The sequence below is a fragment of the Mastigoproctus giganteus genome, chromosome 14, assembly GCF_048544385.1.
Source record: "Mastigoproctus giganteus isolate SK-2022 chromosome 14, ASM4854438v1, whole genome shotgun sequence".
NCBI lineage: Eukaryota > Metazoa > Arthropoda > Arachnida > Uropygi > Thelyphonidae > Mastigoproctus > Mastigoproctus giganteus.
In genome coordinates this window covers 76,798,265-76,816,793 of record NC_143588.1, presented here as the reverse complement: position 1 = coordinate 76,816,793, position 18,529 = coordinate 76,798,265, and the positions used below count along the sequence as shown (strand labels likewise).

The 18,529-nt window shown below is 36.9% G+C and overlaps 1 protein-coding gene across 1 annotated transcript in view; it reads left to right on the top strand.

Moving 5' to 3' along the window:
- Window positions 1-18,529, top strand: part of LOC150075261 (uncharacterized) — a 59,825-nt gene continuing 41,296 nt past the window's right edge. The window contains exons 1-7 of the mRNA XM_090388418.1: window positions 1-90; window positions 4,943-5,219; window positions 6,003-6,090; window positions 6,304-6,482; window positions 9,751-9,851; window positions 10,458-10,582; window positions 18,094-18,240. Coding sequence (XP_090244544.1) covers window positions 4,962-5,219; window positions 6,003-6,090; window positions 6,304-6,482; window positions 9,751-9,851; window positions 10,458-10,582; window positions 18,094-18,240 — 898 coding nt within the window. The 5' untranslated portion in view covers window positions 1-90; window positions 4,943-4,961. The remainder of the gene's footprint in view (window positions 91-4,942; window positions 5,220-6,002; window positions 6,091-6,303; window positions 6,483-9,750; window positions 9,852-10,457; window positions 10,583-18,093; window positions 18,241-18,529) is intronic.

The following is an 18,529-nucleotide window of genomic DNA, read 5'->3' as shown; positions in this document are numbered from 1 at the left end:
GAAAAATCTGAATACACAGGAGCATTATCGGATACGGACCAAGTGGAGTTGTCTACAGGAATAATGGTGTTGTTCCTTAGAATGATACAGGTGAGTGTTTTGGGATCCTCCAGATGTTTAGGGTTTTTTTTTTTTTTATTTCTCGCTTCTGATGAGAACTTACGATGACGACGAGTCTTTGTTTGTCTGAAAGTCACGAAAGATGAAGGGGACCAATCGATGCTGTCGAAAGCAACATTGAATTCAGGCAATAGCTGATGTACTTGTACACTGAATACCACAAACATTATCAATTCTATTGATCTGTCTAGTGTCTCGGAAATCAAGAGAATACTTCTTAAGGCATGACATTTTCGATGGTTGTTCTGTGGTAGTAGCGCCTCCTACTTATGACTTCTTTTACATTGCATGCCCTCTGTTAATGGTGAAATTCGACATGCAGCAATCGACAAAGAATATTCAATATTACCCCTTTTTCCCCCTTCTCTGTACCGCACCCTTCTCGGTCTATATTTAGGGATGTTTAGTTACCGATAGATAAATAAAAGTTTGAGAAAAAAATTAGTCTATCCGAGAACGAATAAGGAAAGGTCATTTTATAGATTAAACATCAAGGTTCCGTTTGTCCTTGTCTTTTAGTCAAGGACAAAGAGATGAAGCCAGATGATGCTAATGAGTCAATGGGAACTGCAGCTTTTTACACTTTATCTCGACTTAAATATAGTGGGTCACTAGAAGAAATGTTTTAGGCGTTTACATCTGTAGCTGAATTGATCAAATGAAAGTGAGTGCTTCGGCACACTTCCACAAAGGAACGGCCACAACTTTTGTGCTAGATGATCCCCTGGCACCAAATGCCGTACCTCGCTTAATGGATGCCTTCAGCCAAAACTGTGTTTGGATTCCACAGCAGGCTTTCTCTAGTTTATTCTCTCTCATTCGAAGATACAGGAGTTACTGTTAAGTCCAAGATATCGAGGGTACATTTTTTTAACTAGATTCACATGCAGACTGATATATTTGCACTAGATGATCCAGTAAAACTTGAGGAGACTTTGTATCAGCTGCCAGCTGCGGGTAGAGGGATTTAAGTAATTGTGTGTGTGTATGTGCTTAGGAGAAGAGTCTTTTGACATATCATGTGCGGCAAATCTGAAAATTCCAGTGCATCATACTAGATATCCTTCTCAGCTCATTTCGATGAATCAACGTTGATCACGAATAGTCAAACTGTAATCAAAATAGTCAAAACGGAGCAAGTTTATTAAAAAAACAAACGAATTAATTTTTTCTTTCTGTAGGATGGTGGGCTAGTTGGTTGTAGCATTTTGGGGGAATCAGCAGCTAAGACCATTTAGAAATGTATAAATTGCGTGTTCTGTGGTCGAAATGATGTTTTCAGGATGGAAAATCCGAGTTTTTGGGAGAAAAAAAACCACGCTTCTCTCTCATGAGGCCAACTACTTTATTAGATAATCTACCTTTTCAAGAAATGAAGATCTCCTTTCTTGCTGGTAAACAGATAAGTATGGATGATGTATGTATGCAATTTAGTGCGAGAATGGATAATACGAAAGATTAACCTTAGCACAGTATTAGTAAGTCAAAATGATGCAAGGAAGTGAACATTTTCAGAATCAGTCAAAAATACATAAATAAAATTAAAAAATATAAACTAAAATAACAAAAAAAGAATATTTTTACAGTTTATATTCCCACAAAGTAACCATATTAATCTTCTTTGAATTTTTCGAGACTCATTGCCTCTGCCCGGTTGTGAAGTAACTTATTTCATTGTTCGCCAGCTCGTTATCTATAGGACTTTGTTATTCCTTGAGATTTTTATATTTGTGTCCCATGTTTCACCTACGAGAAGAATAGACTTTCATCTTTCATTTTATTCCATCTCTTCAGCCTTTTTGGCACCTAAACCAGATCTTCCCTTGGATGTTTAGTTGTCAAACTTTGCAGCGCACACCCTCTAAGCTTTTCTTGATATGTGCATCAATCTGCACTTATCACTGATCTGGTGGCCTTTTCTGAATCTTCTCTAGAAGTTCTATGTCTTTTTTAGGTGCTGTCTCAGGCCTGAATACAATATTTCAAATGCGGTCTTTCCATCGTCTTGTAAATCTGCCTAAAGAGATTTTAATCAATACATCTCACAGTCATTTGGCCTATAACATACTTCTACTACTTTCCTTTACTGCAAGTCATTTCACACCACACTAATCCAACATTAGCGGTACCATGATCTGACTAAGAGAATATTTTTGCCATCCATCTTGAGGCAATTTTTGAAGAGAAGCATTATCACAACCTTCAATTCGTTCCTGACTTACGTATTTATAAATTTAAGTGACTTTGAATGTGACTTTCTAGTTGGCACCAGATGCGGCGGTATGAATATCACGGAAACTGCAACCCTGCTGAGGGGTTTCACATATGTTTGTCTCGGGTGTGTCCAGCTGGTCCAGTTACCAAATAACATCCAGTCAACGGCATTCCTGTGGTAAGAAACAGCTCATTGATACGAGAGGCCAACAGAGGCTTACAAGACTTGTGCAGAGTAACAAAGAGGCTATAGCCAGTCAAATAACGACTCGATTAAATAGTAGTAACCAAAGAATGCGCAACTAGTTGTACCCTGTAGCGGACGGGGTATTACAGCCGACGACCTAACAGGTTTCCATACCTGTCAGCAAAAAGCAAGGAGATGCGGTTATACTGCGCTCAGGAACACCAACACTGTATGATTGGAAAAACATTGCCTGATTTAAAATCCGTTTTTGACGTTTCACGCTGATGGGAGGACTAGAATACTGTATGTGAAAAACAGCATCAGTACGTGGACCCATCCTGCCAGTTGCCGATAATACAGGCTGGTGGCGATATAATGGTGTAGGTTATGTTTATGTCTGCGTGGTATACACACAACCCCTTGATACCAGTGGAATAACATTGATTCATTGTTGTTCCACTGGTATTAAGGGGAACAACATTGATCTCAGAGGTCACCTGGATGTCATTTTCGACCAGGCGCAGCCCTTTCTGGGTGCAATGTGTTCAACGGTAAATGGGAGATTCTAATATAATGTGCTATGTCACAAGGCACAACATGAGAGTGAATTTAGCCTACTGCAGTGGGCTTTGGTGTCGACCAGACATCAATCTAATTGAGCATCTGCTGTATGAGGTGAAACGAGCTCATTGGAGTAGAAATCTTCAACCATCAATTTTCAAAACCTGTGGGAAGTGAGTTGATTTTATTGATTTATACGTTAAGTGCCGAAGCAACTAAGGCTATCGAGGCGTCAGTATACTGCGTCTATAAATTTCTTGTATTCAGTTGTTTACTTGCTGTTTGTTGGACGCAAAACCGGAGTTTCCGGGAGAAAAAAACCACGAAACCCTCGCGTGAGGGTCACATTCACTCTGCCACGTTGTGAGAAACAAAAAAAATCATCGCGTCATTAACGGGATTCGAACTGAAGTATTTTCGTCCGGTGTGGGGAGGACGGTGATCATATCAGCCTTAAGGACTGGGATGTAAGTTATCATGGACCAATATCCTGTTATATGCTTTCGATTGATTCGCTGAGTTGATGCCAAGGCGAATTGCAGACTGTTCCGAAGCCTAAAGGGACATATTAACTCTTAGGTAGGTGTACACAATGAAGTGCCCATTCAGTGTTTGTAACGTTGTCTTAGGCCCTCGTGGGTACGTCAGTCGCGTGAAATAATTGGTAGGATCGCCGTCTTCCCTACACCGGGTGAAAAAGACCTGAGTTCGAATCCTGTCGATGATGGGAGGAACTTTTATGAGCCTTTTTTACAACGTGGCTGAGTTAGTCGGTCTCAGGCGAGGGTGGCATAGCTTTTTCTCTCGGAAACTCTGGTTTTTCGTCCTGAAAACAGAAAATCGACTTCAGAACACACGCAATTTACAGACAATGCACACTGAGTGACATGGCCTTAGTTGCCGATGCTCCTAAAACCCAAAAAAGAAATTATGCTGTAATAAATTTCATCTAAATTAAATTAATTACAGCATAAAAAATGAAAATTCTGTACAGCATTTGGTTTAATTATGCACCAACCCACTCATACTCACAACTGACGTAGTGGAGGACAAAGCGCAAACACTATTCAGGAATCCTAAAAAAAATGTTTGCAAAGGCTGTCGCAATATATGAACGAATTACCATGTTGTACGCCCTTTCAAGTACTTTCAACGTTTGACGCATTGATTGTAAGCTCACTTCTATAGTTTACTTGAAATATTTTCATAATGATTTTATTCCTTTTTTTATGGGTTACGGAGATTACACCACCGAAATCCTGTTCCAACAAGATGGCGCAAGGTATTGTGTTGGATTTTTGAACGAAACATTTGCAAACAGAATCCTAATGTTTATGGTGGAGGCTTCGCTTGGCCAACATTAAATCCTTGTGACTAGTTTAAATCGGTATATCCCAAGGACAGCGTTCAAAAAGTAATCTTCGCATAATTGATCTGAGAGAGAGAGAGATAACTACCCCCTGGCCTTTCTTTTTCTTTCTTTCTGCTGTTCGACCGTTCTCAATTTATTAATACTTTTAGCTTTCATCGGGTTACTTTTTATTATACGTGTTTTTCTTTAGAAATTTTTGATGAAATTGTCTGCCTCCAGTCTGAACTCGCTTTATTATTTTTAGAATGCTGAGTAATTTTATATTCATACCTTTCTCGAAGTTAACAATAAATTCCAAAATACTTCAAAAACACCTCTACCATTATTATTAAATCAAAAATGGAACAGAAAACATAAACAAATTATTTCAGGATCAATAATTATTAAAATAACATTATTATAGACTTTAAGTTAGTACTTTATGATTCTAATATTCTTCTATTATTTATCTTATTATTATTATTATTATTATTTATTATTTTTTTCAGTGACATCAACGTATTAAAAATGAAGCTCGTGGTTCTAATATTGTGTTTACCATCTGTTGTCCTTGGCGACGGAGAATGTGCTGCCATCTACCGGCAACTGAACGAAAACCATTCAATGTGTTCATCAAAAAACTTAACATGCAACCTTTTGAAAAAAGGAGTCAGTGAACAAGATATAATCCTTATAGTTAAAACACATAACAAATACAGAAATCTGGTCGCAACAGGATTGGAGAAAAGAAATTCTCAACCATCAGCAAGTAACATGATGCAAATGGTAATAAATCAACAGCTGAATTAATAAAAATATTGCAGGTTAATGATTATTGTTACTCGCTCACAAAAGAAAAACAAATCCTTCTGTAATAAAATTTATAATTTATTACTAATCTTTTTATTATTTTTATATTATTTATTAATATATCATTATTAATATATTATTTATTAATATATTATTTTTATATTATTTATTAATATATCATTATTAATATATTATTTATTAATATATTATTTTTATATTATTTATTAATATATTATTTTTATATTATTTATTAATATATTATTTTTATATAATTTATTATATTATTTATTTGTTATATTCTAATTTATTAGAATATAACAAATATTCTAATAAATTAGAATTAGAATTAGAATTAATCTGTACTAAAATAATATTTTAATATATTAATAATTAATACTTTTGATTAATAATAATCTAAATATTATTTATATTATTATGAAATATTTAGATTATTATTATTTAATAATAAATTTAATTAAAACAAAGATTATTAATAAATGTATGATCAAGGTACCAAACGACAAACCTGATTGGATTATAATATTAATAATAATCTAAAAACTCCATAAAAACTCCAAATTCAACTTTAGACCTTTAAAACCTTTTATACCTTTAAAAGGCACAGGTTCTTTGCGTTTTAAAATAACAAAATCTTTGAAAGTTGTATTTAAAGAGGGAAACGGAAATATATATTGTAAAGGAGACCGTATAAAAGCGTATAATACGAATGCAAAAATTTTCTTATTTATCCTTTTTCAGGAGTGGGATGAAGAATTGGCTGCTGTTGCTCAAAAGCATGCAGATCAGTGCGTCTTCGCACACGACTTTCGGGATTCTAGAGCAGTAGGTAAGTATTTTTTAAAGTACACTAGTTTAAGTTATGTGACACTTTAGACAAGTGTCCCATGACTTATGGTAGGATGATGTACACTGTTTTCGATCTTCTTACCGAGAACGGTATTTGTCATTGAATTGATTTACTGTTCCATTTTGACGTGTGAAGAAATGAATTTTTGTTTTTAAAAAAGCTTTGAGTTTCCGATGAAATTATGTTTTTCAGATAGCTTCAGAGTGGGTCAAAACCTAGCTCAGTTCGTAAATTATGACTACGTGGACTGGGGAAACGTGATAAAAAATTGGTATGAGGAAGTTGTCAACTTCTCTTCGAAATGGGTCGATAATTTTACTGATGCCCACCCAGAGTCTCTAGCGATTGCTGAGGTTGGCCATTATACTCAGGTATGAGAGAATAATAGATGAGATAAAGTTAGTTGCCAACCAGTACTAATTTTTAATGTGTAATTGCGATAAGATTTCTCTTCGACAATCAAAATTACCAGAGGAATGAATTTTAAAATCCAATGTCTGTAACTGTGTGTATTTTTCGGTCGGTTTTCTGTTTTCTGGGCGAAAATAGAATTTCCAAGGAAGGGGAAAGTCATGAAACCCTCTCCCTGAGACAGACTAACTGAACAATATTGTGAAAAACACCATAAAAACTCCTTGATGAGAGTCGAACCCATACTCTTTCAACCGCCAGGAGGGTAATGCCACTAATAACCTGTTTCTTCAACGATGCAAGCCTCCAAAGCTTAGGACTGACCCTACTGGGTATGTTCCGACTAGGGGAGAGCAGCATTTGGATTTATTGTACCTTAATATGACTAACATAAAAAGCGTCACCCCTCAAACTAAATTCTAGTCAGATCACTGCCTAATATGTTGTGAAATTTCCCCATCCAATTGTGCAGGTGAGCAACATAGCGATGTGCAAACGCGACAGACCAAGAAAATATACTCCCTTAAGTTTATTAGAACATTTTAGAATTATTTTAGAACATCTAAAAACTTACAAATGGATTGATCTATACAATAAACTGGAGGATGAAGCTACCAACTTGATTGAAAAAAGAGCTCTTATTTATTGCTGACCTGGGTGCCTTGAAGGAGGTAAGAATCATAGACAAATCTAAACTGTGGTTCAACAAGTATTTAAAACAGGCATTTGTGGCCAAGCAAAAGGCTTACAGGAAATGGAGAAATTCCGGATTTAATGAAGACCTCACGGACTATAAGCAAAAAAGAGCCATTTTCTTGAAAAAGAAACGACATGCACGCTACAAAGAGGTTCTTACAAAACTACGATATTCAAAACGAATTGTGAGCAAAAAGGCTACTAAATTCGAAATGGAGGAAACCACATTCAGACACTGGGCTAAGGAGAGCTTCGAAAGGCAGCCAATTGAATGTCAAGCTAGAAATGTACACGAGGATCAGCCGGCGGATATGGCGCAATATAGTGTTCAGAGTGGCGGCGTTAGAGGGAATGCATTATCCAACGTCACTATTTCTAGAGAAGATCTCATCAATGCGATTAACTCCTTGCCTAACAAATCTACGATCGGCCCCCGACGGATTCCCTATTTTTATTTTAAAAATATGCAGCCTCTATATTATTGATTTGTTGTTGCACATATACCAAAACATCCTCGAAGACCGGATTCTTCCCCGGAGATGGAATGACTACTTTGTGAGGCCAGTGCCAAAAAAGAAGAACCCTGAGGACTCTTCAGACTTTCGACCCATATCGATCAGTTGTCTCTTTTAAAACTCTTTGAAAAAGCAATTCTTCCTTCTTTAACAGAACAGTGTTTTGCGCACAGGCCACCCCCCACCTCCATACCGTAGTACCGAGACAATCGACTATTACTAATTTGTTGGAGACCCTCTTCAGAATGCAACACGCCTTAAATGAAAAGGCCCAAATTGACATCATGTTCCTTGACATAAAGGCAGCTTTCGATAATATATCATTTACCTGCATTTGAAAATATACTGAAAGTTTATTTCCACATTGAAGGCAAGCTATTACAGATTATCAAGACCATTTTAAAGCCAAGGCACCTAATTGCACAACATCAAGAATTCCGTGTAGAATACACTCTCACTTGGAGAATCCCTGAGGGATTCTAAAAGTGAGATAAAATAAAATAGGTTTTATTTTATAGGTTATAAAACTTAGATAAAATAGGTTTATGACTAAACTGTGACAAGTCAGCACAACTGACAATAACTAACAAGAAGATAAAAAATCAAATCGAATTATCTATTAATGGAGCAAAGGTGAAGAAAGTCAGCTCATAGACCGACCTAGGAGTGACGTAGGCCCTCATCCTACGTCACTCCTACGTCACTCATAGACCGACCTAGGAGTGACGTAGGATGAGGGCCTCATCTTCCAAAGGCATTTTCAGAACACTAGATCAAAAAATCTTGCTGCCATATGGGCTGTAAGACAGGAGATAACTGGGATTCGAAACTAGCAACTAGACCCAATATATTCAAAGATGTATCGTTCCTGTATCCTTATATGCTTCGACAATTTGGTCCTCTGCCTCAAATACTTATATTAGGAAATTTCTCAGCCTGGAATACTGGCTGTTCCGGTGGCTGAATAGGATTTCCGGAAAGCCCTTCACAATTTCGAAATCCATACTGTATACAAAATTAAACGTAGCTCCGTGGATTCAGATGGTCACTCTACGTAACATCTGAACTCTGGCACAGCTTCTGACTGGGAGTTTAGATGCCCCTCAAATTGGTCTTGTGGTCAGACCCTGCCCGGGAGCCTGGCTCTACTACCCTTATTGTCTCCGTAGCGCTCTCCATCACTCGGTTGGATTAATGCGGCTGTTTCCTGCCAATACTCTAGATCTCTTTAGAGTCTTCAAAATAGACCCGAATAGGTACTGCTATGACAGAACCTACAGGAAGCTCATTGCAGCAGATCTGTACACTAAACTAAATATATAATGAAGAATGCATTTCGAGAACGATGAGTTTTGTTCATAGCAAAATTCTTCAAAAGCCCATCAACTCATAAAAACTGTAATGAACGCTTTATAGTGTCTTCAAAAGACTCTTAGAGAACTGACGATATTCCGTTCAGCAGAATGACTGTGTCATTCAATTCAGGTGTAAAATGACTGTAGTTTTTCTTATTAATTTAATAATTAATTTATGTATTTTCTGATTTTTTTTTTATGTAACTATAAGTTATAGGTTTAAGTTATAGGATCTAATAAGTTATGTTCGATGAATGTATGAGCCACCCTCCTAGATAACTTCTGTATAGGCGTGTTTGATTAATAAACTGATAATAATAATAATACAATACAATACAATTTTATTTGTATTGAAAAATACCCATTTTTATGGGTCTTTTTCAAAACGTGGTTTTTTATCCCGGAAACTCAAGTTTTTCGTCCAGCAAACAGAAAATTGACCACAGAACACACGCAATTTACAGACAGTATGTACAAAACAAAATGGCCTTAACTATTGATGCTCCTAAAACTCTACTACAACAATAACAGCAGATTATAAAACAACAGTAAACAAATTTCTTCAGCAAAATCTTATAAAGTTACGTTTCAGAGAATTAGCGGTATTCTTCAGGGAACGTTTTCTTTTCTTTTTTTATACCTTTGCTTGTTTTCTCATGTAGGTGGTGTGGGCTAATACGTTTAGGATCGGATGTGGCTTTGTCCTTCACAGAGGCCAAGATGGTGTGCCCGTACAACTTTATACCTGCAACTACGGACCTGCGTAAGTATTGGACAATTTTAGACAATTTCGTATGTATTAAACAGCAAAATTTAATAAATTAATTTTGAAATATTCAAACGATAACTATATGTATTATTTCTTATTTAATTTATTTATTAAGTAGCATAAGTTTATTAATGAATCCCGGATCCCATATTAATGGACCTTATCCCAAAATTAGCCTTTAATTACAAACGTACAGGCAAGAGAGATGTGGGTCGACCAAGACAACGATGGCGAGATCAAGACCACCTCCAAGAGCTACAACGGAACAGGTCTTAAAAGACCTAAGCCGAACCAAATTCATGATGATGATGAAGTTTATTAATATATCTTTTTAAAATATATTAAATTAATTGGTTAAAATTAGGTTAACTTTAATTGGAAAAGGGTGGAATATTGAAAAGATTTTTATTTTTATTAATTCTATCATAATTTTTACAAATATGATAGAAATATGATTTGTTTGGATGAAACAAATTTTGGTCTTGAAGAACATCAAAGTCCCATTAGAAGCTTTGATGTTCTTGAAGAACATCAAAGCTTCTAATGGAACTTTGATGTTCTTCAGGACTAAAATTTATTTAAAATTATTATATATTCTAGTGGAAATGTACTCAATAGTCCTCTCTACGATACTGGGCCAGCTTGCAGCCATTGCCCCCAAAATACGTGTTGCTATAAAGAATGTGAAAAGATTGGTGTTCAAAATGGATTTCCTGGACTGTGTAGTAAGTATATTCGTTTTTATTTGAACTCAGTTTACCACATTAATATCTATTTATTGCACAGAAATTATTAAATATTAATATTTTGCTAATAATTAATATAAAGACCACTTAAATTTAAAGACTAAAATAAAATGAAGAATTAGTTATTAAATGGATGTCATTTCCAAAAAGAGGAGATCACGGAAACATATTTAAGATTTACCCAAAGCCAAAGTTAACAGTTATGACCAGTTAACGGTTCTGCGTACGGGATCGTTAAGTTGTAGAAGTCACAAGCTTTCATGATTCATGTGTAAAAACAAACGAGAAACTGCAGTCTCTGAAGTGTTCGAGAAGTGCCGTTTGAGAGAGCTACAATTCTGGGGACCAACCATAAAAAAAAAAAAAATAATAATAATAATAAAAACAGCAAGCGAAACTGTCCATCCATGGAGGCCTTCATCAGATAAGAAACTACATCCCTCGTGGAAAAATCATTCAACAATGAATTTATCACGCTTAAGAAATAATGACGTCACTCGTTATTTAAGAGAAATGCAGCTGATGTTGAAAGTTCCTGTTGCGTTTATTGTCAATGAATCATCGTCCTGCTACAAATAACTCGTACTACAGGGAAGGCTTGCTAGTACACGAGAGCTGTGAGTGGTGGTGGTCTTTCTACATAGTGGACTGTGATCCAAATGGCGATGTCGTATCATTGCCTCTGGACTCGTCATAGTGATTGCGTGGCCGTTACCACTACAATCACTCTGTTGATTTATCTCGGCTGAAAGTCTTGGTGATGCTGGAGAAGGGGGTGCACACATTCACGTTTGGAGTGCTCGGGCTTGGACGGCAATCCTTGTTGGCTCCAAAATTCATGAAGGCTGGGATCACCGTTGCTATGGTCCGTTCATCAACTTACAGCATTTTCGGACGATTTTTGGCACAGCAGAATTTCAGACAACAGAGGTTCTGCTATGGAAGATTTAATATTGTCTTACAATTTAGGAGTTCAAAATTTTTCAAAAAATTTCAAAAAAGTTCAAAATTTTTCAAAATTTCTCGTCCTTAAAGGGAAAATCAAACATTGATGCAACTATCACCTCTGTTAAACTGGACGGACAGATAACTAACTGGAATGTTCTACCATCACTTATTAACAGTGATTATAACGCTATAGTATTCAGTATCAAACCCACAGTTAGAAATGCGGATCTACAGCTGGTGGATTTGAGAAGATATTCCATGGAAAAAATTAAATGGGACAAGTTTAAGAATTTTCTAAATTTGTTCTTTCGTCCTGAGGTGGCTTCTACTTTAAATTCCTTATCTTCCATAGAATATTCAAACTATGTTCAGTCACACTTATTCCTTGCTATGAGCTACTCTATTAAACGTAAACAATCCAGACGCCCATCTGTTCCCTGGTGGACTTTGGAACTTACTGCATTAAGAACCCAAATCATGAATGCAAGGAAAACTTACCAACGAAACAGGCACCTTGCAGACACTGATGTCCAGAGACTGAAACAACAATACAGTGATCTAACGAAAAGGCTACATAAAGCCGTCGCAGATGCAAAAATTGAATGTTGAAAAACTTTGTTCGTACCACGGGGTCTAGTATACAAGATTTCCAGGAACAAGTTAATCTCCGGAGACATTTATAACACTGTTATAGTGCACGGACAAGAAACTACCGACTGGTACTATACTGTTGATACTATTGTAAATAAGCTTTTTCCTCAAGACAATCCAGAGGATGACTCTCTCCAACAAGCAGAAATTAGGAGAGACAATCAACAATATATTGGAACATGTGACATCAATCCTTTTACTCTTGTTAACTAGGAACAGCTGTTTCCAAACTAAACAGTAAAAAATGTCCTTGAATGGATCTGATAGAAAACCAGATAATAGTCAAATTTTATGATCTATTTCCCAATATCCTCTTCAATCTCATGAACAAGTGTTATATCGAGGGAGTCTTTCCAAGACTGTGGAAGATTGCTCTACTTAAAGTTCTACATAGGCCTGGGAAGTCGACATCTAATCCCAGGGCATACAGACCAATCTCCCTATTGGCAAACTTGGGGGAACTTTTTGAAAGTCTGCTCTCGCCAAGAATACAAAAAACGTTACAGGATAACCATCTATGTTCAATTAATCAGTTCGGGTTTAAAAAAGGTTCTTCAACAGAAGATGCCATTGCCACCCTCAAGAACTATGTAGAAAACTCCCAAGCTAAGTACGTGTTGGCAGTGTTTATTGACTTTGAGGGGGCTTTTGACACAGTATGGTGGGAGAGTGCCCTTGTGTCACTGCGCTTGGGAAGATGTGACAACTATACTTGTAGAATCATCAGGTCCTACTTCCATTTGTGCAAAACACCTAGTGTATTCAGCTACCGTTTCCAGAGGATGCCCTCAGGAGTCGGTACTGGGACCTCTCTTCTGGAACGCAGTCTTAGATCAGTGGATAACAAAATACCACGAGGAGACTATAAAATCGTATACGCCGACGACTTAGTAATTGCTGTGGAGGGCCGTTCGAGGAGGATACTCGAGGGAAAATGCAAATTATATTAAATGATCTATTTGTATGGACCAAACTTAACAAACTAAAAATATCACCAACAAAGACCAAATTTATGACCTTCAAAGCTCATTTTAACTATAATCGACCTCCTAAGATCTTGATAGACAACTCTCAAATCCCATATGTATCCCAAAACAAATATTTAGGCATCCTAATCTATGATAAATTAAGCTTTCTGCCACATGTATTTAAACTTAGAGATAAAATAAGGAATTTTACTGCCTCAATAATACGGATATCAAGGAAAGAATGGGGACTTAGTAAAAGAATCTTCTTTTTATATTATAGAACAATATTTCTGCTAATAGTCTCATATGCTGCAACCATTTGGTATCACAGAGTCATAACGGTTAAAATGAAAATTAAACTTATTTCTCTTCAAAGATCCATGTTATTATCTGTTTTAAATTCCCCTAAAACTGTATCAAACAACGCATTACAAGACTTAGCAGGAACCATTCCCTTGGATCTGTATATCGTATTCAAGGGGATGACGGGTCGGCTTAGGAAAGGTTTGGGTTCGGAACTAATGGGAATAACATCTGACATCTGTGGGAACATCTAACATCTGTGTGGCAGGATCGGTGGAATGCTAGCGAACATGGAATAGTTACGAGGCAATTTATAACCAAAGTGGACTTTACTGCCGCCAAGGAATCCTTGTATTCATCGAAGGAACAAATCCTTGATTTGTTCCTTCGATGAATACAACGTACTTATTAACGGGACATGGCTCCCTCAGAGCCAAGTTACATGAACGTGGACTTGAGCCAAACCCTTACTGCACTTGTGGGGATGTGGAAACTTGGTCTCATGTTTTATTTGACTGCCCACAGTATCTTCAGGCACGTTTAGAGTTGTTTAGCAGTGTATCGGATCTGACAGAAGATAACGTAAGTCCTTTTGCAGACAGCTGTAGGAATTTTAATGCTTTACAGACATTTTCAGTGACTGTTTTTAAAAGAAGACTAGAAATAAGATCTCTTCACCCTCGAGGAAATTAGATGTAGGATGCACAGATGAATTATTAAAGAAACATATACTACGATTATTTGTTTAGGTTCTCAGCTGGTTGGAAGTCGCAGATCGGATGCTTCGATAGAACTCTAATGGGAGGATATACAGGGACTCCCGGGTGTTAACACGATTCTCAAAAGAATGTTGTTTGGTTCAGGAGCGTGATACCTGAAATTAAAAACTAAGGAACTAGATGGAAACTTAGTTTACAAGCATAACTTGTTCTGAAACTTATGCAGTTATACCTTGTGTGGTCTTAAGTGACATCTAGATCTGTGACCACATAGATATGAACTACCGCATACATACACTTGAAAACTACATGAACTTAATGAAACGTGTTTTTCACAACGAGAACTTTTGTAAGTGAAAATACTTCATTTTCTTACCTATGGACTGTCATTGGAATTCGAAATCATACACAAATTAGGATTGTCGGGAAAAAGAGAATAATTAGAAGTCTTCAGCAACTAGAAGAGAGCCACCTGAAGAAGAGTTTTAAGACTTATGCTGGCACAGAACGGAGAAGACTATTGGGACTGACTTCTTTCTTGAATGAAATGAAACTGGACAGTTCAATTTGTGACTTCATTTGAAAATTAAAAAAATGTACTGAGAATAATTGAACTGTGGTGAAAAAGACTAAGACTAGTAAACCATGTATATATGTTAATATAATTGTTACAATTGTTTTGCTAGAACATCCTCCTAGCCTTGGAGTGGTTGGTCTTGGTGACTCGGGACCAAAATTATCTATCTCCTAAGGACAGGAGTGTTTGATCGAAATAATGTATATAACTACTAGTTTTTTTTTGCTGGCTCTCCGGAAAGGGGGCAACCTGGGAGCGAGATTGCAGGAACTCGCCAGTATTGCACTACCTCTGTCAGGTGCTAGATTTTCGGTGGTAATAACACCGGTATAGGAGGACTGTTGACCCAGGCCCGGTGCTAGGGATGGGCACCAGGCAGCAGCTGCCCATACGTCGGCTGCACCCTGGTGGCATAATAGCCTGACACAAACAAAACATCACACATTAATATTGCACACATATACTGACACTTTTCAGGTCCATTATGCAGAGTTTTTGACCATAACAGAGTACAAAGGTGAAGATGGACTAAGGCCTAAGAGCCACCCCGATATAAGAACATATACACACACAGTACCTTGATTACCATTATATATATATATATATATATGATAATGTCTGTAAGACTGTATATAATCTTGTATATAAATTGTTTATATCATGAGAATGTACATAAAATTGTGTGTGTAAATAAATGGAATGGAATGGATCACAAAGCCAGACCAGATTCAGGAGAAAGAAGACTACGAAGTCCAAGAGTTTTGTTCACGGCGGGGACGGTGGTTGGGAGAAGGCAACTGTATTCCTAGTATGGCTGTCGGATGAAGGTTGTTGGTTTGCCCTAGACCTCGCCATTCATTTGATGCTTCACGATGTGCTTCATTTGGTTTACGATGTAAATAACTTCACCAAGTTTTTAGAATGTAAAGAAAATTATCAGGCACTGGCTAACTTTGCAGACAAGGCTTTCCGCAGACGGAAAGGACTTGCCGACTGAGAATAATTATGTAATAAGTGTGCTACCACTGTATATAGTTGCCTCCTTGGTATTAATCGTATTGTTACAAGACCTCTGATGAGGAAATGTATTTGTATTTATTGCCGGAAGGCAATATTAGCTTTCAGAATATATAAGTCGATGTGCCAGGATCACTGTTGGGTGGACGGTGTCCTGGGCCTTCGGCCTGTAATAAGGTACATAAATTGTATAAATTGTAAATCATAAATTGTATAAATTGTAAGATATATATCGGACCTCATTGTAACTGAACTGGTAGGTCCTAACTATCTGTATAGTTGTATAAGTTGTGAAGGTTAATATAGAAATTGGTGCCTTCAACAAATTGTAATAACTTAGTTGCAAGTGTTATGGATATACAGTATGGTCAAATGTGCGGCTATACTACATTGGTCTCAGGCAAGAGACTTATTGTTTGTTATCATTCCTGTGAAGATGCTGGATCAGAAGATGTTTTGCTAAACCACAAATTGTAAATAATGTACAGTTACTCTTCAGCGGCGGATAGTGGAAACCCTGGAGCCCGCAGAAAATAATAAAATACTTTGAATACTTTGAATTTGGTGCTTCAACGGAGATGTCGATAAAACACCTTTCTTCTGGTGGTCTGTTGATATTCTTCGGCAAATGACAAATTTATTTCTTACTGCTTAGTTTCAAATGGATAGTCGCTTATTGATAAGGAAATAAAAAAAAAAAACATTTCACTTTCGACAGCTCATTTTTATAACATTGCAAAAAATTGACATCACAGATTCGTAATGATCTTGTTTTTTACTTCCAAGAAATTCACGCACAACTACTTTGAACGATCGCCAAGCTGGTAGTTCAGTATTACTAGGTTTGTTTCAAGTATATCATTGAGGAATTTGAGGTCCGATCAAAATTTCTATTTTCAGTTTTGCATCTGCTAAATGTGAAACACTTCCTTCTTTATCCAGAGTCTTAACAAAATTTTTAATCCAAGCTTTATATGCAAAGTTGGAATAACCATCTATGCATATAAAAATGGAAGAACCATCCTTGTAAAACTTCCTCTTTCTTTTACCACTCTGCAGAGCTTACTGTTTTTCTGTTGAACGACACTCCCACAAACACAAAATCAACAGCATTTCGGTATTCTCGCTGTAGACCACTGAATAATCCAATTACCTTAAGATCACAAACATTCCAAGAAAACGGCTTGTGAACAGCTGGTCGTGCAGCTGTTCACAAGCCGTTGATCACCTCAACAAATGCTAGACGCCGATTAAAATGGTGTAAGGAGCGCGAATCCTGGACTGTAAAGCAGTGGAAAACAGTCCTTGGCAGATGAGTCGAGGTTCGCACTCTACCAGTCTGATGGCCGTTCCTGGGTGTGGCGAATGCCAGGGGAACAGTTCCTTCCTGATTGCATCCTCCCAACAATGAAGTTTGGTGGAGGCAGTGTCACGGTATGCCCCATACCATGAAATACCCATACCAAGCCAGACCATGAAGGGAGCCCCTCCTTTCATGGTCTGGCTTGGGCCCAATAGTTGCTATCGACCAAACCATGAATGCTGTGTAATTCAAATTCAAATTATTATTTTAGGGCCACCTGTAATCTCTTACATATACCCATATATGTATTATGACTGTAAATTGCGTGTGTTCTCTAGTCGATTTGCCTGTTTTGATGGACGAAAAAAACCTCGCTATCTACGCCTGAGACTGACTAACTCAGCCACGGAGTGAAAAAAAGCCCATTAAAGAATGCTGTGCAATATCAGGACATCCTGGACAATTGTGCACTTCCAGCATTATGGCAATACTTCGAGGAAGGCCCATACCTGTATCAGTAAGACAACGCGCCACGCCATACTGCTCGGATCGTAACAGAGTGGTTTGAGGATATGGGTGTGGAAAAGTTGGATTGGCCAGTCCAAAGTACTGATCTGAACCCTATCGAGCATCTTGGAATGGATTGGATCGTCAGGTACGTGCACGTCGAGATCATCCAAAGAACAAGGCCGAACTGGTGGCTGTGTTGAAGGCCGAGTGGAGGAACATATCAGCTGACATTTGTAAAAAGCTGGTTGAGAGTATACCGCGATCATTGCAGACCGTCATAAAAGCAAAAGGTTTCAGCACAAAATATTAAATGACACAATAAAAGCTCTTTTTTTGTCTAAATGCAGGTGTCCGAATATTAATAGTAGGGTAGTGTACATTAAATGAAATTAATAGAATATTCAAAAAAAATTAAAATTTATTTTAATGAAAGTCTGCAGATAACAAGAATTCTTGGTATTCTTTTATTTCTATAATATGGTATTTATTTTTAGAACCGGTGAAAGGTTTCTTACCGGAAGTGAAATATCCCGAGGCAGATCAAAAACCTCTTGTCTGGTGCAACTTCAAAAACCTTAACACCACTTTATGTTCTCCTGAGGTGGAAGGCGAAAAGTGGAGAAGACAGTCTACAGTAACTGGTAATCTAACAACGAACTTTAATTATTATATTTCGTTAATTTATATGATGCGAATGTTTTAATAAAATTCGCATTATAATAATTAATACATAAATAAAATCTAACAACGAACTTTAATTATTATATTTCGTTAATTTATATGATGCGAATGTTTTAATAAAATTCGCATTATAATAATTAATACATAAATACGAACATATCGATTAATTTATTTAATGCGAATATTTGAAATGGTGTAATGGGTAATTCTGTGCCTCATTATTGAAGAAAGGTACTAAACAGTTTGGAG